The 20782-nt window shown below is 39.4% G+C and overlaps 4 protein-coding genes and 1 long non-coding RNA gene across 9 annotated transcripts in view; 4 read left to right on the plus strand and 1 right to left on the minus strand.

Annotated features, from left to right (window-relative positions):
- On the minus strand, positions 1-4504 carry LOC113635241 (macrophage mannose receptor 1-like). Its single transcript, XM_047806700.1, has 5 exons — positions 4473-4504; positions 4156-4218; positions 966-1322; positions 538-873; positions 1-399 (listed from the first exon to the last, which is right to left on the minus strand). The coding sequence occupies exons 2-5, from the start codon at positions 4190-4192 to the stop codon at positions 32-34; spliced, it is 1098 nt and encodes a 365-aa protein (XP_047662656.1). The 5' UTR covers positions 4193-4218; positions 4473-4504; the 3' UTR covers positions 1-31.
- A 1825-nt stretch (positions 4505-6329) lies between these two features.
- On the plus strand, positions 6330-9821 carry LOC125139962 (secretory phospholipase A2 receptor-like). Its single transcript, XM_047806698.1, has 5 exons — positions 6330-6414; positions 6785-6857; positions 7628-7981; positions 8074-8415; positions 8554-9821. The coding sequence occupies exons 2-5, from the start codon at positions 6818-6820 to the stop codon at positions 8919-8921; spliced, it is 1104 nt and encodes a 367-aa protein (XP_047662654.1). The 5' UTR covers positions 6330-6414; positions 6785-6817; the 3' UTR covers positions 8922-9821.
- Positions 9822-10969: 1148 nt separating this feature from the next.
- Positions 10970-12857, plus strand: LOC125139973. The gene is made up of 3 exons (XR_007139157.1): positions 10970-11023; positions 11246-11308; positions 12723-12857. It is a non-coding gene; the product is annotated as an uncharacterized LOC125139973 (long non-coding RNA).
- Positions 12858-12919: 62 nt separating this feature from the next.
- Positions 12920-14290, plus strand: LOC113640405 (secretory phospholipase A2 receptor-like). The gene is made up of 3 exons (XM_027142888.2): positions 12920-13079; positions 13177-13512; positions 13651-14290. The coding sequence occupies exons 1-3, from the start codon at positions 13010-13012 to the stop codon at positions 13974-13976; spliced, it is 732 nt and encodes a 243-aa protein (XP_026998689.2). The 5' UTR covers positions 12920-13009; the 3' UTR covers positions 13977-14290.
- A 692-nt stretch (positions 14291-14982) lies between these two features.
- The window catches only part of dop1a (DOP1 leucine zipper like protein A), a 25056-nt gene continuing 19256 nt past the window's right edge, over positions 14983-20782 (plus strand). For 4 of the 5 annotated variants that reach the window (XM_027142869.2, XM_047806682.1, XM_047806683.1 and 1 more), the window contains exons 1-6: positions 15018-15341; positions 16935-17102; positions 17248-17429; positions 19485-19655; positions 20287-20476; positions 20611-20709. In XM_027142869.2, coding sequence (XP_026998670.2) covers positions 16965-17102; positions 17248-17429; positions 19485-19655; positions 20287-20476; positions 20611-20709 — 780 coding nt within the window. In that variant the 5' untranslated portion in view covers positions 15018-15341; positions 16935-16964. Of the gene's footprint in view, positions 15342-16934; positions 17103-17247; positions 17430-19484; positions 19656-20286; positions 20477-20610; positions 20710-20782 lie in introns of all 5 variants that reach the window. The other variant, XM_027142866.2, reaches the window with a different exon arrangement.

Consider the following 20782-nt stretch of genomic DNA (forward strand, 5'->3'; position numbering starts at 1 on the left):
TGATAAATATATAAAATGAATGTATAGTGGTTCATGGAGTACATCTGATGTGACACAGAGCTTTGTACTGAGCCTCACAGTTCATGTCTTTCCATCTGTAGCTCTGTGGAACGACGGCACCGCAGTGCTGAGAGAGTTGATGCTCAGGCTGTTTCCCTTCATCCCAGTTGGAGTACGGAAACACAGCTTTCCCATCAGGCCAAATCCAGAACCCGAAGAGCTGGCTCTGTCTAAGCCCCACCCACACAGGCTCAGAGACACGCCTCCTTCTGAGCTCATTCTCCACATCAGTCTGGTCATGTTCAGACTCAATCTGCAACAATCCAGTTCTGTTCCCTTTATCACAGTAATCCAGCGCTTTCTCCCAGCTCAGAGCCTCTTCACTCACATGGATGTAATCTGATAGAGACACAAAACACCAAAAGGAGGAGGATTGTTTAGAGTGATATCAGAGACAGAGACTCACACCAGCTGTGTTCTAGTCATCATACAGAAGATTGCTGAGATGATTTTACTCTTCAGGAAGTCGACACTTACTGTAGTAGCACAAAGCAGATTGATGATTTCTGCACGGGACTGAGTACCATCTCTCTCCTCTCACTGCTGCACAGTTGTTATCTTGTGGTTGAGGTGGATTGCTATCCCAGTTTCTATAGGCAGAGATTCCTCCATCACTCCACTGCCAGTCATCACACAGCAGGCCGATCCAGAAGGGTGTGCTGCTGTTTAACCCTTTAATCCTCACCTCTTCATTGTGCTGCTGATCTCTGATGCTGACCAGGTCAGTGTATCTCTGTCTACAGTAACGCTGAGCTTCATACCAGGTCTTATTCTCAAGGATTAGATGATAATTACGAGTCTGTGAGGAAGCATCTGTGGAAAGTGCAAAAATAAAAATGTCTATCTTATTTATCTATTATATTTATATTTCATAGTTATACTGTAATGAAGTCACCTGGAGTTACCTTGTTCATAGCACATGAAATGTTTAGTCTCTGTGCACTGAAGACTTTCCCATGAACCATCAGCTTTCATAGTAGCACAGTAGCTCGATGTCCCACAATTCCCTGTCATATTTCTGTATGTTACAGGATCACCATTAGACCATTTCTCACTAAAATTACTGCGATAGAGTCCGATCCAGCCAGAAACGTTACCAGCCTTTATCACCAGTTCAGCCAGTTTAGTGTTGTCTTCATCAGAGTACACAGTGACGAGGTCGGTGTAATTTTCTCTGCAAGCTTTCTGAGCCTCAGTCTGATTCATGTCACCCGGAATGATATGGAGTGAAGTGAGTTGACTCTGGACTGGAGGAGTAAAAGCTGTGGAAGAAATTTCTCCTGTTAATGTAGCAGGACAGAGATAAAAGGACTAAAATGTGATGTGATGAATGCAGACATGAATCTTTTGATGTATCATTAATTTGTTTATATGTATATTTGATTAATGACATAAATCATTCATCAAATAATGGGGTTCATTTGAAAATAGTGTTCTATGAATGAAGATAATTCGAGATGATTTCCAGAAACTTTATTTTAATGTTGTTGTTTTTTTATGTTTATCATGGAATCCTGTATAAAGGTTGGTGATTTAACGCCGTTTTCTGACCTGATCACCGCAGATTGTACATTTTTTAACACACCTCGTCCGAGCAGACGCTGAAGGGGCATAGTTACCTCCGTGAAGTTCGTAGCCCATAAAATAGTAGAAATAGTAGTAGAAATAATGCCATTTGTTTGTGCTACGTTTGTGCTGATTTGTGCCGCAAAAACGAACGTTTGTTCTGGTTTGGTGTTTGAGATATTAACCTTTTTTTTTTGACCGTGTGACGTCACTTTCCAGCCCACATCGCCCAAATCGCTCAAAACCGGCTTAGTTTGTTTGTGCTCGATTTGTACCCATTTGTGCTGTTAAAACAAACACTCTGTTTTCCTTCCTGAGATATAACCAAAATATTTTCGGGAACTGTGACGTCACTCTCCACCCCAGTTCGTCTAAATCACACACAACTGGTGTCATTTGTTTGTGCTCGATTTTTGCCGTTGAAGTGAGCGTCAAGTACATTTCCCCTTCTTAGAAATGACAAACAATTTGGAGCTGTGACGTCACTCTCCATCCCGTGCTGTTCAAATCTCTCCAAACCGGTGGCGTTCGTTTGTGCTCAATTTGTGCCGATTGCTGTCTGTGAAGGCTTCTTGAGATTCTTTAGTGACAAAATCACTATTTCTTCCCCAATCACGTCAAAGGCCTCTGCATTCTTCATAGCTTTTGAGCTCATCAACCTCCAGCAACTGAAGAAGGTGTTTGACAAGCTCAAACCCTCATTTTGTCCCAGTGACATAATTCACCCAACATTTGTAAAACAAATCTTTCACACAATCGGTCCAGACCTGCTGTCTCTGATCAACAAGTGCCTGCAAACTGACTCAGTCCCTGCCAACCTTAAAGTTGCTTTCTATGCTTCCTCGCTCAAGTAGCCTTCACTGGACCCCTCCATTCAAAAAAAACCTTCGACCTATCTCTGTCTTGCCTTTCATGTCAAAAATTCAGGAGAAAATTGTGCTAAATCATCTTCAAAGTTTTCTGAATAACAATTGTATCTATGAGGTTTTTCAATCGGTTTTTATTTTGAAAAAGTGCGGCCACACACACACACACACACACACACACACACACACACACACACACACACACACACACACACACACACACACACACACAGACACACACACAAAATTATAAATGGAAACTAAACAATTACGTTGTATTTGGTTAATTTGCAGTCAGTGATCTTTACCAAACACAACAACTCCCCCATTATTTTTATTTTTTATTTTTTTATGGTTCAGATGTCACACTTGCCAGTCTTTAAAACTTGAGAGCCCTGATAATTACATATGCAAATAATTGTTTAAAAAAAAAAAAAGATTGGTAAATATATAAAATGAATGTATAGTGGGTTCATGGAGAACATCTGATGTGACACAGAGCTTTATACTGAGCCTCACAGTTGTCTTGTGGTAGAGGATGATTGCTATCCCAGTTTCTGTAGGCAGAGATTCCTCCTTCATTCTACAGTCATCATACAGCAGGCCGATCCAGAAGGGTGTGGTGCTGTTTAACCCTTTAATCATCACCTCTTCATTGTGCTGCTGATCTCTGTTGCTGACCAGGTCAGTGTATCTCTGTCTACTGTAATGCTGAGCTTCATACCAGGTCTTAGTCTCTAGGATTAGATGATAATTACGAGTCTGTGAGGAAGCTTCTGTGGAAAGTGCGAAAATAAAAGTGTCTATTTATCTTATTTATTTATTTACTTATTTATCTATCTATATTATATTTCATAGTTATACTGTAATGAAGTAACATGGAGTTACCTTGTTCATAGCACATGAAATGTTTAGTCTCTGTGCACTGAAGACTTTCCCATGAAACATCAGCCTTCATAACAGCACAGTAGCTTTGAAATTAGATTGAAAGTAGATTTTGAATATTTACTTACAAATAAAATAACATGTAAACGTGAATGTGTTTCTCTCATTCTCACAGCCCAACACACACAGAGAGAGAGAGAGAGAGAGAGAGAGAGAGAGAGAGAAATTTTGCAGCTTTAACCTGGCTACTGATTGGAGCTCGATACACTACAGGAAAAACTGCAGCTTTCGTCCTGATTAAACAATAAATAAACACATTTCATTGTATTTTCTTAAAAAATTACTAAAATCATACACAGAGACACATAGACTTGCAATTCTGTCGACAATGAGATACTTAAATACTTTTAAAATACTTTGTCAGTGATCTGTGGTGTTTAATTTGAATGGTTCACTTTTTGTCCAGTCTCCTCTGTGCTGAGCTACCAAACTCAGTCACGTAGTAAACAGTTCGATATATAGGATAAATATCATCCTGACCACATCATCACAGCCACTGACTTTATTATTTCTATGAATCATAAAGCAGCAATAACTGTGAAGAGTTTATTTATTAAAACAGATGTCAGGGTCTTTCATTCTGTAATCACATAGTCTCACACATACTGTTTAAAATGATGAAACTTTCACTCTGAATATTTTCACAGTTCAAAATATACAACAATCATTAAATCTCAAATATTTTAACAACGCTTATTAATTATAATAAAACAATTACCTGAGAGCAGGAGGAACAGGACTGACATGGTTACCATGGTGACAGCAGTGCTGAGGTGATGCCCTGTGTGTTAAAAAAAATCCAAAATCAGATGATAATAATAATAATAATAATAATAATAATAATAATAACAATAATAATAATAATAATAATAATAATAATAATAATAATAATAATAATAATAATAATAATAATAATAATAATAATAAAATGCCCTATACATCATGTTTGTGTGAAGTGTAAATGATAAAAGCCGTGTGTGAATCAGTGAGAAAGAGATCAGGTGAACAGATCCAGGTAAAGTGCTGAAGTCTTACCTGATGAGCTGCATGTGGTTTGTGCTGCAGCTTCTGTTTTCTCAGAGGCTAGAAAATTTAGGAATGATTTTTATTTATAATCTCCAGATGAGTCAAACCTGAATGTGTGCGAGCTGTAATAATGTCATCACACAGGTTAAGGCTCGGTTCTTATACAGGTCTAAAGTAAGCAAGAAAAAATAAACCCCACTGTCCCTTGTCCTGATACAACACTGCAGAAATTCCACAGCGGTTCCTGTAAACTTTCTATCGTTTAACATTATTAATTATGTGCATTAAAAAATTAGTAAGCGATGTAATCAGTGGTCTAAACTATTATTAATACAGATATGGATATTAGGAGAATCGGTCAAGTTCTGTTTTTTTTTTTTTGTTTTAGTCAGTTCTCAAATCTTGCCCACATACAGTATGGCATCTGGATGAGATTAAAGTTGCACATCGTGTGAAAACTGCACAAGATTTTTACTTTCACATGAGCACGACTGAGACGTCAGATGAAACCTGTGGCACAAAGAAAGACTATGTTCAATAATATGAACATGAGCGTTAACATGAAGAGAAATATTAACAATATAGCAGTCATGTGTGATGTTGCTTGATGTCTGATTTCCATGATGTAAATCCCTCTGTGTTTATGATATTCTCTCTCCATCAGTTCATCTGCTTTCATCCAGAAACATTTGCATGTGGTTTGTTCTGCAGCTTCAGTTTTCTCCATAACTTCATTTCCTGTATGTTGGATCTCTGCTGAAAAAATAATCAACATTTATATGTGTTTTGTAACGGACTTTATGTGTTTGAATTATTGGAGGTATTATCGAGCAGAACAGAGGGTCATACTGTATCTTCTTTATACAGTACAGGATTTAGTGGGAATAACTCAGAGAAAGGCTGAATAATTCAGAACTTTTATTAGTTATGTTTGGGGAGATAGACGTGTAATGTCTAGACCCAGATTAAAGTCCAGCTCCACTTGCTTTCAGACAAAATCTGTACACAATGAACAGAACTGAACCGAATTTAATGTAGTTGTGTTTTTAGTATTCTCCTGTCCATTGGTTCATCTACAGAACCATTCTGTTACTCTGTTTCATACCAGGTGAGTGATCAAGCCAACATCCTTGTAGACTTCAGGTGCACAGTTTGCCTAGAAAGCATTTTGATTTAATGTCCCGCTAACTGAGTTAACAGCAGTTCACTTGATCAGTGTGGCTCTTCCTGCTTCCTGAGCATCACCTCCACACCATTTAATCAGGTGTGTGGAGAAAAAGGCTGTCATATTTTTGAACCATCAGCAAAAACTCCTCTTGACATTATCTTTATCCTTTTGCAACAGGAATCCTTTGTGAAGAAAGCACTGCACTTTGCTCAGGAACGCATTCACTGCAACGAGCTGCACGTTTCACAGCCACGGCAACAGACATGACGTGTCTGAGGAAGCATCAGGTCTCCTACTGTCCAAAACTCCACCATGTTTACGTCCGTGTGTGACAGTATTTACATCACATACTACATGTACAGTCACACTGGGAGTTTGTTGAAGATCTCAGTGCTTCTACTGGTTAGGAGTTAGGAGTTACACACATTCTATCAAACATTCTATCAAAAACAGTCAGAGTTTTATGCTCCAAACCAATCCAAATCTCACTCACATTCACTTTTTCAGTTCTGTTTTCTCTCATTTTTTTTTACTTTAAAAAGATTCACCTTTATTTATCCCTCTAGCATGTGTGTGTGCACCATTGTTAGTTAGAACAATACTGTTGTGTGCTCGAGCTTTATGTGACTCATTATCAAAGCAGATCTTTCTCCTGTATCAACCTCCACATATTTGTTTATCAGTTCTCATCCATCTTTATCATGTGACATCACCACAGTGACAGACATTAAAGGGGTTCGATGTGAACATTAAGCCTCCATTCAGCAGCGAGCAGCTCATCAGGTAAGAATGCAGCGCTTTACCTGCATCTGTTCACCTGATCTCTTTCTCATATCACTGATTCATTATCTGCACATTCACACTTTTTACTTCTGGGATACTTGTGAGTAAATGATGCTGTGTGTACATTCTTGACACATTTTATGACAATTATAGATAAACTGCTTGTCAGGGTTATAACACCCCAAGAGTATGTCTTGAATAAATGTAATTACAGGAGCTGTTTATCTCCTACCATGTCATACTGAGCACAAGGGTCTTCGTTGTAGTAGTAGTAGTAGTAGTAGTAGTAGTAGTAGTAGTAGTAGTAGTAGTAGTAGTAGTAGTAGCATTGTTATTATTATTAATGCAGTTTTGTTCCTTAATCACACAGGCACCGTAAACACACCTCCTCATTGGCATCACCATGGTAACTGTGCCAGTTCTGCTGCTCCTCATCTTCTCAGGTAATCATGGACTCTTAATCAATAAGCTTTAACTCAACTGCCTTTTTTGATCAGAATCTATTCCTGTATGCTGTTATCTTCTAGTTGAGGTTCTGCAGAAGGCTGTCAATATTTATTTTTATTTCTTATCTATAAAAAGAGGGTCTGATTGCCTTATACAGTACGCTTTGGTCTTCTTTTTGTATAAGTAAATAAATTATATTTAGATTTAAATGATTAAGTAATGTTTAGTTTAAGTTGAAAGTCTCTGTGTTAAAGAGGAGAAATGTTTCACATTCTTAGGATATATCATCAGTCCAGAAATGGATTTATGGACAAAGACCAAAACTTTTGTTTGAACTCCTCAACAAGTAAACATTCTTAATAGTTCGTAAGACTTAGGAATAGCTTTTTTAAAGTCCCTGATCGTTCGAGCCTCAGAAACATGACACTGAGGTTTGGAGAGGAGCCCAAGTGCCACTCTGCAGCCTTCTTTTCCATGAACCTTTACTTTAGCTACAGATAGCTACTTGCTATGAAATAGGCCTTGCAGAAATGCTGCCACTATTTGGGGGACCCTCATCCATCCAAAATTTTTACAGATCACAAGAACTAGCGTTGTAGCGTAGTGGATAAGATGTAGAACATTGAAAGGTCGTGAGCTTGAATCCCAGGTCCACCAAATTGCCTTGTGCTGAGCCCCTGAGCAAAGCCCTTAACCCTTGATTTAAAATGTAATAAAAATGTAAGTCACTCTGGATAAGGGTGTCTGTCTTGATTTTCTTCCACAGCTTCTACATCTCCAGTCCACAGTCACCTCACTTCATTTCATTTCGTTCCGGGTTGCATGAATCAGAGTGAGGCTCGACAAGCTTGCAGAGATAAATACACCGACCTCGTCACTGTGTACTCTGATAAAGACAACAGTGAACTTGCTAAACTGGTGATAAAGGATGGTGTGGGTTCTGGCTGGATCGGACTCTCTCGCAATAATTTAAGTGAGAAATGGTCTAATGGTGATCCTGTAACATACAGAAATCTGACAGGGGATTGTGGGACATCGAGCTGCTGTACAATGAAGGCTGATGGTTTATGGGAAAGTCTTCAGTGCACAGTGACAAGACATTTCATGTGCTATGAACAAGGTAACTTTTGACCTATTATACATTTATGATGTAGATCTGTACTTAATGTAATATTCCTGTCTGACAGGCTGTGTATTCTTTTATGTCTTTAGATGCTACCTCTCAGACTAATAATTATCATCTTATCCTTGAGAATAAGACCTGGTATGAAGCTCAGCGTTACTGTAGACAGAGATACACTGACCTGGTCAGCATCAGAGATCAGCAGCACAATGAAGAGGTGATGATTAAAGGGTTAAACAGCAGCACACCCTTCTGGATCGGCCTGCTGTGTGATGACTGGCAGTGGATTGATGGAGGAATCTCTGCCTATAGAAACTGGCATTGGCAGAGCGGTGAACCTTATCCATCATCACACAACTGTGTAGTACTGAGTGGAGAGAGATGGTACTCATGGCTATGCAATAATTTATATCCTGCTTTGTGCTACTACAGTAAGTGTCGACTTCCTGAACAGTAAAATCATCTCAGCAATCTTCTGTATGATGACTAGAACACAGCTGGTGTGAGTCTCTGTCTCTGATATCACTCTAAACAATCCTCCTCCTTTTGGTGTTTTGTGTCTCTATCAGATTACATCCATGTGAGTGAAGAGGCTCTGAGCTGGGAGAAAGCGCTGGATTACTGTGATAAAGGGAACAGAACTGGATTGTTGCAGATTGAGTCTGAACATGACCAGACTGATGTGGAGAATGAGCTCAGAAGGAGGCGTGTCTCTGAGCCTGTGTGGGTGGGGCTTAGACAGAGCCAGCTCTTCGGGTTCTGGATTTGGCCCGATGGGAAAGCTGTGTTTCCGTACTCCAACTGGGATGAAGGGAAACAGCCTGAGCATCAACTCTCTCAGCACTGCGGTGCCGTCGTTCCACAGAGCTACAGATGGAAAGACATGAACTGTGAGGCTCAGTATAAAGCTCTGTGTCACATCAGATGTTCTCCATGAACCCACTTATACGTTCATTTTATATATTTATCAATCTTTTTTTTTTAAAACAATTATTCGCATATGTAATTATTATTCATAATTTTCATTTAAAGCTTAGAGACTACATGGCTATATGTGGGAAAATTTTAATGTAACTAAACTGATAGAAATTCTCTAAAAAAAATGAGATCAACTGCATTTCTAACCATTTTAAACATATATTCATTTACATGTGAAACTCACATAGGGTTTGATTTTTTTTTTAAAAGTATTACTCAAATAAATATCTCAGCACTGCGGTGCCGTCGTTCCACAAAAGAGCTACAGATGGAAAGACATGAACTGTGAGGCTCAGTATAAAGCTCTGTGTCACACCACATGTTAACCATGATCATGTTCTTTATGAACCACCACCCCACCCCAAACACACACACACGCGCACACACACACACACACACACACATACACACGTATACATACGTGTGTGTGTTTTAGAATTGTACAGTGACACACACACTTACTGGGGTCAGGGTTGTGTATTTTACAGAGTTCCCCTGTGCGGAACAACGACAGAACATCAGTGCAAAAAAATCTAAGCAAATAAATATCTTTAATAAATCTAATATAATATAAACTAACATCCCTTGTAGTTTTAGAATTTAGGTCTCTCTCTCTCTCTCTCTCTCTCTCTCTCTTTCTCAGAAGGAGGCATCTCTCTGCTCATGAAGATGTTGTAGATGTTTATGTTCATGGCTTTGTTATAGGGCCTTTAATCCAGACTGAATATAGCAGGATGATTAAAAAGTAATGACAATTCTATCTTCTTGACTCAATGTTTAATGTGTTTATTGCTGTTTCTATGGTGTCGTGCAGCACAGACTGTAACTTTCTCTGTTTATAATAAAGTTTGAACACACACGACTGCAGCCGAAGCACATTTCATTTAAACTCAATAGATGACCATGTTGGTGTGCAGAGTAACTCAACAGTCCATCATGACTGTCACCAGTCTTATTTCATCATAAGATATATATTTATATTTATAATTATTTATAAATATTATAATTATTTTTTATATTCTATAGAATATTATAGCACAGCACAGCACAGCTGAACGTCTCAGACATATTTCTGATTGGACATTGGCTCTGACTGTAACTTAAACGACTGGTTTATATTAATATTAATGCTCATTATTGTTAGTGTAGTAACAACTCAATGTAACAAGGTTTCCCAGGTCAGGAATGTTCGATACTGGTAGTGAGTGTTTATCACAGCTGTAATATCAGTGAGAACCGAACCTCAGGATCTAACACCTCCCTCAAAACTATAAAGTGTTAGCATGTGAGATTAATGTCATTCCTTCATAAATGAATTGAATTGAATGAATTATTGGTAAATCTCTGTGGTATAAGTGGAATAATAACACACTCCTGATCACACTGATAAACAAACGTAATCTACATTGAGGGTGTAACCACACTTATCTCCCCTTTTGTGCATTATTTTCATACGTTCTGGAGTTTTTTCTTTCTTACTTTAGACCTGTATAAGAACCGAGCCTTAACCTGTGTGATGACATTATTACAGCTCGCACACATTCAGCTTGGACTCATCTGGAGATTATAAATAAAAATCATTCCTTAATTTTCTAGTCACTCTATCTTGTACTGTTTAAATTAAGTTTCACAAGGGAGCATAAATGTGGATTATTTCCTCAGCAGAGATCCCAACATGTGGGAAATGATGTCATGGAGAAAACAGAAGCTGCAGCACAAACCACATGCAAATGTTAAAATGCAGACAGGACAGTTAATAAAACTCTCTGTCCTGTTTTATTTCTTCATCACTTCTGTGGATGTATCAGGACAAGGGACAGTGTTGTTTATGATGATATTTATGTTTAATAATTAATCCAATCTGCAGCGGCTATAATGCCATGACGCAGGAGCACTTTAGCTCATTTACCTGAGGAAGGTCAAACCTTTCTTCCTTTTTTCTGTAAATGATGCACATATCAGCTCATCAGCTCCTGTTGACCTTAAACACGTGATCATGTGGATGTTAAAGGGGTTCGAGTTGAATGTTAAGCCTCCATTCAGCAACGAGCAGCTCATCAGGTAAGACTGCAACACTTTACCTGGATCTGTTCACCTGATCTCTTTCTCACTGATTCACACACGGCTTTTATCATTTACACTTCACACAAACACACAGCGAGCTTCTGTACAGGCCATTTTATCATTATTATTATCATTATTATTATTATTATTATTATTATTATTATTATTATTATTATTATTATTATTATTATTATCTGATGTTGGATTTTTAACACACAGGGCATCACCTCAGCACTGCTGTCACCATGGTAACCGTGTCAGTCCTGCTTCTCCTGCTCTCTGGTAAATATTTCATTATAGTCTATAAACTCTAAAGAATCTTAAACAGCTTTAAAATAAAGGTGTGAAGTAAAACTGCAACCCAGTAGAACTTAAGTGCATGACCTTTTTTTTACTGGTTATTGTTTCATTCATGGGTTTTTTGTTCATCCTTTTAAGTCTGCACTGTACTGGATTTCCCAATAACAATGTGTGACCTCTGATAGTTTATCATTGTAATGTAAAGATTTAAAAAATATAGACAAAACTAAAATTGCGTGCAAGTAATTTAAAAATAAATAAATGAATAAATAAGCACAAGAGCACCATGTGGGCACAGTGGCTTAGTGGTTAGCACGTTCGCCTCACACCTCCAGGGTTGGGGGTTCGATTCCCGCCTCCGCCTTGTGTGTGTGGAGTTTGCGTGTTCTCTCCGTGCCTCGGGGGTTTCCTCCGGGTACTCCGGTTTCCTCCCCCGGTCCAAAGACATGCATGGTAGGTTTATTGGCATCTCTGGAAAATTGTCCTTAGTGTGTGAATGAGAGTGTGTGTGCCCTGCGATGGGTTGGCACTCCATCCAGGGTGTATCCTGCCTCGATGCCCGATGATGCCTGAGATAGGCACAGGCTCCCCGTGACCCGAGAAGTTGGGATAAGAGGTAGAAAATGAATGAAGAGCACCATCTCTATCTGGGAATCATTTCTGCAGCTGAGGTCAAGTGACTTTTGAGTAAAAGCCAAAGTAATCAAATCTGAATTTAGAATTTTACACAATTACTACTACAGGTGATGGAGTCCACACTGTCCTCAATGTCCTGCAAGAAGTTGGACTCAGATGTCAGATCTCACTGATGTTAGAGCTTTTATTTATTTGGTTATCTTACAGGATAAATTTATCTTCATCACATGAACACCATTAAATCTCAGACACCTGATCATTAATGACAGTCACCTGTGTGTATTTCTACTTCCTGTAAATAACCAGGACTCTCAGAGGTGCTTCCTGAAGTCAGTCCAGAATCCAGCACATTCTGTGTATATCACTGAACACTGACTGCTGTACAATTGGGAAAGTTCAAGCACACATTCAACATTTAATATATTTAATCAACAAATCGATAATACATTAAGCTCGAGCTGTTACAAGTATTAAACTTATGTAGACAGATATTCAGTATGTGACATAAAAAATGTATATTTGTTAGCATTAACGTAAAAATGTTAAAATGTTACAGCTGCAAAAATAAAAGTTCTATTGTCTTTATGACATTCACTGTTTATCGTCTGTTTAAAGCTCCAGCTGTTCACATCACAGTGTTTTCACTTTTCTGAGTCTCTTCACCAACAGTACAATAACAATGGAAACAGAACAGAGTCATTCATCACATCACATTTTAGTGTCTGTCCTGCTACATTAACAGGAGAAATTTCTTCCACAGCTTTTACTCCTCCAGTCCAGAGTCAACTCACTTCACTCCATATCATTCCGGGTGACATGATTCAGACTGAGGCTCGGAAAGCTTGCAGAGAAAATTACACCGACCTCATCACTGTGTACTCTGATGAAGACAACACTAAACTGGCTGAACTGGTGATAAAGGCTGGTGTGGGTTCTGGCTGGATCGGACTATATCGCAATCATTTCAGTGAGAAATGGTCTAATGGTGATCCTGTAACATACAGAAATCTGGCAGGAGATTGTGGGACATCGAGCTACTGTGCCATTATGAAGGCTGATGGTTCATGGGAAAGTCTTCAGTGCACAGTGACTAAACATTTCATGTGCTATGAACAAGGTAACTCCAGGTGACTTCATTACAGTATAACTATGAAATATAAATATAATATAGATAAATAAGATAATAGACATTTTTATTTTCACACTTTTCACAGATGCTTCCTCACAGACTCGTAATTATCATCTAATCCTTGAGACTAAGACCTGGTATGAAGCTCAGCGTTACTGTAGACAGAGATACACTGACCTGGTCAGCATCAGAGATCAGCAGCACAATGAAGAGGTGAGGATTAAAGGGTTAAACAGCAGCACACCCTTCTGGATCGGCCTGCTGTGTGATGACTGGCAGTGGAGTGATGGAGGAATCTCTGCGTACAGAAACTGGGATAGCAATCAATCTCTACCACAAAACAAATGTGCAAAAGTGAGAGGAGAGAGATGGCACTCAGTCCCTTGCAGAAATTATTACTCTGCTTTGTGCTACTACTACAGTAAGTGTCGACTTCCTGAAGAGTAAAATCATCTCAGCAATCTTCTGTATGATGACTAGAACACAGCTGGTGTGAGTCTCTGTCTCTGATATCACTCTAAACAATCCTCCTCCTTTTGGTGTTTTGTGTCTCTATCAGATTACATCCATGTGAGTGAAGAGGCTCTGAGCTGGGAGAAAGCGCTGGATTACTGTGATAAAGGGAACAGAGCTGGATTTCTGATCATCGATTCTCAAGCTGAACAGGAACAGTTAGAGTCTGAGCTCATGAGGAGACGTGTCCCTCCAGGGTCTCTGTGGGTGGGGCTTGGACCAAACCGTCTCTCTGAGCTGAAGGTGTCCTCTGGTCCGCTGACCTGCGAGGATATACAGAGACAGAGCGAAGCTGACACACACACTGCAGACGCAGCACCAGATTATGTGATGGACTCCACTGAACTTCGAGTCGTGTGTAAACTGAAGTAAAGTTGTTTCATACATTAATGAAAGTTATTGTGAAATGTTTACTGTTTTAATATTTGTAATCTTATATTACCAACATAAAAACCTTGAATAAACACTACTGTTCTTTAATTATAAATAAACATTCTGTAATATATTAAGAAGTATATATTGATTCTGAAATGTAACCTGGTGTTCTGACAGCAAAAAGGTATCTGCATTAATTTTACCCTCAGGCTTATATGTTTTTTTACCCTCAGGCTTATAAGTTTTTTGAAGATTGATGTTTTTTTTTTTAATAATTTCATGTGTTCAGCGAATAAATATAATAAAAAATCGTTTCCCTGTTGGTCAAGCGTGTCAATGTTTCCTCATTCACTGCCGTTCTAAGGCTTTTACTTTGAAAATGTGCGGCCACGCAATTGTGGAGTGAAGTTCAGCATTTAATTGAGAGATTATTTTTGCTGTCTATTCAATTCAATAAAAATAAATTTTTAAAGCTCTTTTTATAATTTGATACTAAATAATATATTAATATTTATTATTATTCTCACCCACTCATTTTCTACCGCTTATCCGAACTACTCAGGTCACAGGGAGCCTGTGCCTATCTCAGGCGTCTTTGGGCATTGAGGCAGGATACACCCTGGACGGAGTGCCAACCCATCGCAGGGCACACACACACACACACACACACACACACACACACACACACACACACACACACTCTCTCTCTCTCTCTCTCTCTCTCTCTCTCTCTCTCATTCACTCACACACTACAGACAATTTTCCAGAGATGCCAATCAACCTACCATGCATGTCTTTGGACCGGGGGAGGAAACCGGAGTACCCGGAGGAAACCCCCGAGGAGAACAGGCAAACTCCGCACACACAAAGCGGATGCGGGAATCGAACCCCTACGTGCTACCCACTAAGCCACCGTGCCCCCTAAATTAATATTAATATATAAAATATTTGATATAATCTGTAATCTATGTGAAATATACTATCGCCCACCGAGACTCAGAGATCTTTTATTATGAAATGTGGTCTGTTTGAGACCCGGAAGTACAAGTAGAAGTGGCTCGATTTCTATAAACAGCTTTTCTTAGCGCAGGTTCGATATCGGTGCCTTACACTGAACAATAATGTGTTCATTTAGAGGTGAGCGGGTTTAATGGGGCAGAGATGTAGGTGTTAATGTCCGTGTTAATGAGAAGATTGTAAAAGCGCGCTGTGTCTCTTGGTTTCCTGTCAGGAATGTTGACGAAATCAGTGAAGAGGAAATGAGCGCGTTATAAGTGAACAGCAGCGCGGGTTGGGATCCACTGGGATCCGCTGGGATCAGCTGGGATCAGCTGGGATCCACTTTATTCTCTTTATGTCACAGTAAGGAACATTAACATGATCAATTTTAAACCCAATGAATAATTATTGTTGTTGTTACTATTATTTTTATTAAGAACATATATGAATGTGTTTATTACATACTTTTATTTGCTGGATTACATTAAATGAAGGTTTTTGTTTTTTTCTTTTCAATTTCATTATTACTGCCTGTTGTGAGCAATTTACAGGTGTATGAAAAATGTTGCCCCAAACCACCACCATGGGGCAGATGTCACGCCTGACTTGCAGAGTGTAGTTGTGTGTGTGTGTGTGTGTGTGTGTGTGTGTGTGTGTGTGTGTGTGTGTGTGTGTGTGTGTGTGTGTGTTACCCATTTTTTACCAAATTATATTTAAGATAAGATATACCTTTTATTCATCCCACAATGGGGAAATTTCTCTGTTACAGCAGCAAAGAGAAAGAAATGCAAATATATAAAAGAATAAAGACATAATATAATATACAGTATATACACAAAACAATATATAAATGCAAAGAAGAAAAAAAGAGACCATGAGTAAGTAGTTACACTAACAGACATATTGCACACAGGTAAAATTGCTCATTTTTCAAAATTTCTGTTATTGCACATGTTGTTTAAAATACTTTGTTATTGTTATTATTGCTGTAGGAGCCATGTTAAGTGTATGTAATGTGACCGTGGGAGAATGGGGGCATTAGTAATTACGTAAGGTAAAAACACCTGTGTGTAGCTCTGGAAGCATGGGGGTGAGTGTAGGAGCACATATTTTTTGGTTGACCGTATAATCACGGTATAAGAATAATATATTCATTGAGAAGCAGTATTGTTGAACTTGAGCAAATCACTGTTATACATTGCTATATAGAAACAATCTTTCAAAAGGATGGAGAATAAACAGCAAACTGCAAGGATGATTAATATGTCACAATTTGATTGCTCCCCACTCAGCTCCTTGGCGGTTTAAAGATCGTTGTGCCGCTACAATTGCAGTTAAACAGTAATCCAAGTCAAGTCAAGAATCTTTTATCGTCATTTCATCCATATATAGCTGTTGCAGTACACAGTGAAATGAGACAACGTTTCTCCAGGATCATGGTGTTACATATAACAAAGACAGGGCTAAGGACATGTAAGTAGTCTTAGAGCAACTATGCAACCTGGTGCAGACAGTGCAGGACAAGACAGTGCAGGACAAGACAGTGCAGGACAATACAGACAAGGCAGTGCAGGACAAAAGACAGTGCAGACAAAAGGTTACAAGACAATACACAAAAGACAATAAACAGAAACATCCCAACCAGTGTATATACTGTATGTTCAACAGTATTGCGTTCTGAATTAGTGATCCCTGGGAATACATTAAATCTTATTTTAAAAAAGTGTGTTATAGTGTAGAAGAATACAGGATAAACTGCTGTGTTGGTGTAACAGCGTAAAATTACAGGTTCATTAATATTTGAGTTTGAATTGTAAATCTTTATTATTATTTAAATGAAGCGTAATTATGAAAGGCATGTGACACCTGACAAAGTCTTTGGTACTAACTTTCTTCACTGTGTGTGTGTGTGTGTGTGTGTGTGTGTGTGTGTGTGTGTGTGTGTGTGTGTTGTAGTGTGTTATAGTGTGTTTTAAGTGTGTTAGGATGAACACAGAGGAAGTGGAGCTGCTTAGTGACTCTAAATACAGGAACTATGTGGCAGCAGTGGATAAAGCGCTAAAGAACTTTGAGTATTCCAGTGAATGGGCCGATCTCATCTCAGCTCTTGGAAAACTCAACAAGGTCTATTTCATTCTCTCTCTCTCTCTCTCTCTCTCTCTCTCTCGCTCTCGCTCTCTCTCGCTCTCTTTCTGTGCCTCTCATAATTAAATAAATATTTAATAAATATGTAAACCTTTTCAAATGTTGTATATTTTATTACTTCTAGGTACTGCAGAACAATGCCAAGTACCAGGTCGTCCCCAAGAAGCTGACGATTGGGAAACGTTTGGCTCAGTGTCTTCACCCTGCGCTGCCTAGCGGAGTCCACCGCAAAGCTCTAGAGACGTATGAAATCATCTTCAAGATCATCGGACCCAAACGCCTCGCCAAAGACCTGTTCCTGTACAGGTATCCAAAATACATCAACCATCTCTCTCGCTCTCTCACACACACACACACACACACACACACACACACACACACACACACACACACACACACACACACACACACACACAGAGCTCTGTAAAGATTGGCTCTGATCACTTGAACACTTTGCCTTTTCATACCTAACTCCGGAGTGACATTTACAGCATTCAGCAGATGCCCTTATTCTGATCAGCTCACAACAGTGCTTTTAATTCTCTATCAATGAATACATTCAATTCAATTAATCAGTGGCAAATAATCATGTACAGAGAAAATATACCCAAAATATAACCCTGTGGAACACCAGAGGTCGAAGGGGCTGGGGAGGAATAGAGATCACAAATCATAACAGAGAAAGTCCTATATGTTAAATATGACCTAAACCATAGCAGTACTGGCTACCATACCATAGCAGTACCTTGAAGTCCAAGTTGTTGTGCCAGACGTGTCAGGAGAATCAAGTGGTCAACATTATCAAATGGTGCAGTGAGATCGAACATTACGAGCAGTACAGGATTTTTTAAACAAGGAACATGAGAATGTCATTCGGTACCTTCAGATTCGTTGCTGAGACGTGTTCTAAAGCCGGATTTTAATTGCTCAAGAATAGTTCTTTCCAAAAAGACTGCAACCGGATAAAAACAACGCTTTAGAAAAAGAGGCCACCTTGTCAACAAAATGATTGAGAAATTTATCGCGAGTTCAACTTGATGCATGTTTCAGAACATTACAAGTTGGATTTGTAATAGAGCAATAATAGAGATACGGGGGTTCATTATGATACAGGGGTTGTGATACGATATGGTGCGATACATTGTGATAAGCAAGGCGATAGATTGGGATATCTTATATTAGGAAAGCTGTCATTAAGAACACACCACCATATGCAAACTGTAGCAGAAAAATGTATTTAAACAACACAATGGGATTAAATTTACTAATGTAACAAAGAAAGTCAGAATATTGTAATTTGAACAAAAGAAATGACCGAATTCAACTCAGTCATTATTTAATGCGCGGTTAGTGTTACGAATGATTCAGTGGCTCGTGATGTCAAGCGTCACATGTCAACGTGACTCTCTCAGCTGAGCTAAGAGATTCTTGTACACTCGGTTTTACCTCCTTGTAGAGGTTTGGCACAGCGATGTCCGTAATGAGCTGTCGGGATGGTACTGTGTAGCGAGGCTCCAGAGTTTTCAGCATATAACGGAAGCCTTTGTCCTCTACAACACTGAGAGGCTGCATATCTCTGCAAATTAAATAAAGAATTGACTGTTATTTTGGTTGCAATTGTTGAAGTCGGTGTAACTTTGACGTGTGAGCTTGCGCCAAAGTGAGCTGAAGAGGATCTACTCAAGCAGCTGTTTGCTGTTGTTGTTCTGTTAGCGGTACATCAGAATGGTGCCTCGTTGTGTGTGCGCTCAGATTTGGTGTGTTCTTCGAATATTTGACGTTGACATTGCACATTTTACACACCACATGACTATTAATATCGATATTGTGTTTTTGAGAATCGATACAGTATTGGCTAACAGAATATTGCGATATTCACTTATCGATATTTTCTTACGCCCCTAATTTGTAACAGACCGAGTTGTATTGGATAACACGCTCGGACGATTACAGCTGATGGAAATTACATTTGACAAGTAAATACCTTTAGCTTCTGTAACAGCATTTTTATAGTCTGAAACAACAAATGCAGTCACAACAGGTGAATAATAGCATAAACCAAGAGCAGACATTCAGAGCTATGTTTAAGCAGTCAGTCTAAAAGGACTCATCTGGGCATCAACAAACTCCTGTCAGTCACATGGGCCAAGATTCATGTTTGCCATGTAATTGAGTGGTCTGGTAGTTTAGAAAATTTAAGCTGAAATCCTGCACTCTTCTTCTAATCATTTTTGGAGGGACTGAAGTTTGTAAAATGATTTTCTAATAGAACAAATGAATGTTGTTTTTGTCTTCATCCCCTAAATTAGTGTGTGTGTGTTGTGGTGTGTGTGTGTGTGTTGTGGTGTGCTCTCTCGTCAGCTCTGGACTTTTCCCCCTGCTGTCAAATGCCTCCATGTCTGTGAAGCCTGTACTGTTGGGTCTGTACGAGACGTTTTATCTGCCGCTGGGGAAGACGCTGAAGCCGGGACTGCAGGGACTCCTGACTGGTGTACTGCCTGGTCTGGAGGAAGGCTCCGACTACCATGACAGGTCAGAACAGCTAACATGCTTCAGTGTATTCTCTCTGTGTGTATATGTGTGTTTTGTGTGTATTCAAGGCAGTTAGGTTACCTATCACACACTTCTATATGCTGCTGCCACCGAGTGTGTAAGAAGTTTTGCCCACAGAATGAACATTTAACAATATATTATATATATTCGGCTCTGTGTTGAATAATCTGCACAGGTATTCTCAAAGATAATAAATGATGTCCCTAATAATCTGAAAGAGTTCCTCATTACAAATTATGTCAACTCCATCCATCCCTCCATCCACCACCTGGCCATCCATCCATCCATCCTCTTGCTGCACCACTTATCACTGAGAGGGTCTTGGGGAACCTGGCGCGTACCCCAGAGCACGCTGTCATGCACACACTGATACACACATTCACACACAATGTAGCAATGCTGATCCGTCGATGCAGGAAAAAACAAGGGGGAGATTTATCACAGATCACTATCATGTCATGCAGACTGTCAGTAATGTCTTATTTTCAATTTACTGGTGTTTCCTCTTCCTTGTTTATCTTTGTAGGTTTTTACTACAATATTTTTGAGTTTGTGAAACAGTAAATCTAGATTTTGAAAGCTCTACATCTTTATCACGGCACCCCTGCAGGACAAATGCACTGTTGGAGAAGGTGGCAGCAGCAGTGGAGCAGTCTGTGTTCTATAGTGCCCTCTGGGGGAGCATCCTGACCAGCGCGTCAGTGCGACTGCCAGCCATCAGCTTCGTCCTTCTGCATCTCAACCGCAAACTGTCCATGGAGGACCAGCTGTACATCATCGGCAGTGACATCGAGCTCATGGTGAAACACAGCAGCAGGCTCACGTGTTACACTCTAAACTGCTACACACAACTCTGCTACAACTCTGTGTGTGTTTGTGTGTGTGTGTGTGTGTGTGTGTGTGTGTGTGTGTGTGTGTGTGTGTGTGTGTGCAGGTGGAGGCGGTCAGTACATCTGTACAAGACTCCAGTGTGTTGGTTCAAAGGAGTACACTCGACCTCATCCTCTTCTGCTTCCCCTATCACATGAGTCAGGTAATCTCTCTTTCTCTCTCTCTCTCTCTCTCTCTCTCTCTCTCTCTCTCTCACACACACTCTCTTTCTCTCT

The sequence above is a fragment of the Tachysurus fulvidraco genome, chromosome 22, assembly GCF_022655615.1.
Source record: "Tachysurus fulvidraco isolate hzauxx_2018 chromosome 22, HZAU_PFXX_2.0, whole genome shotgun sequence".
Classification (NCBI taxonomy): domain Eukaryota; kingdom Metazoa; phylum Chordata; class Actinopteri; order Siluriformes; family Bagridae; genus Tachysurus; species Tachysurus fulvidraco.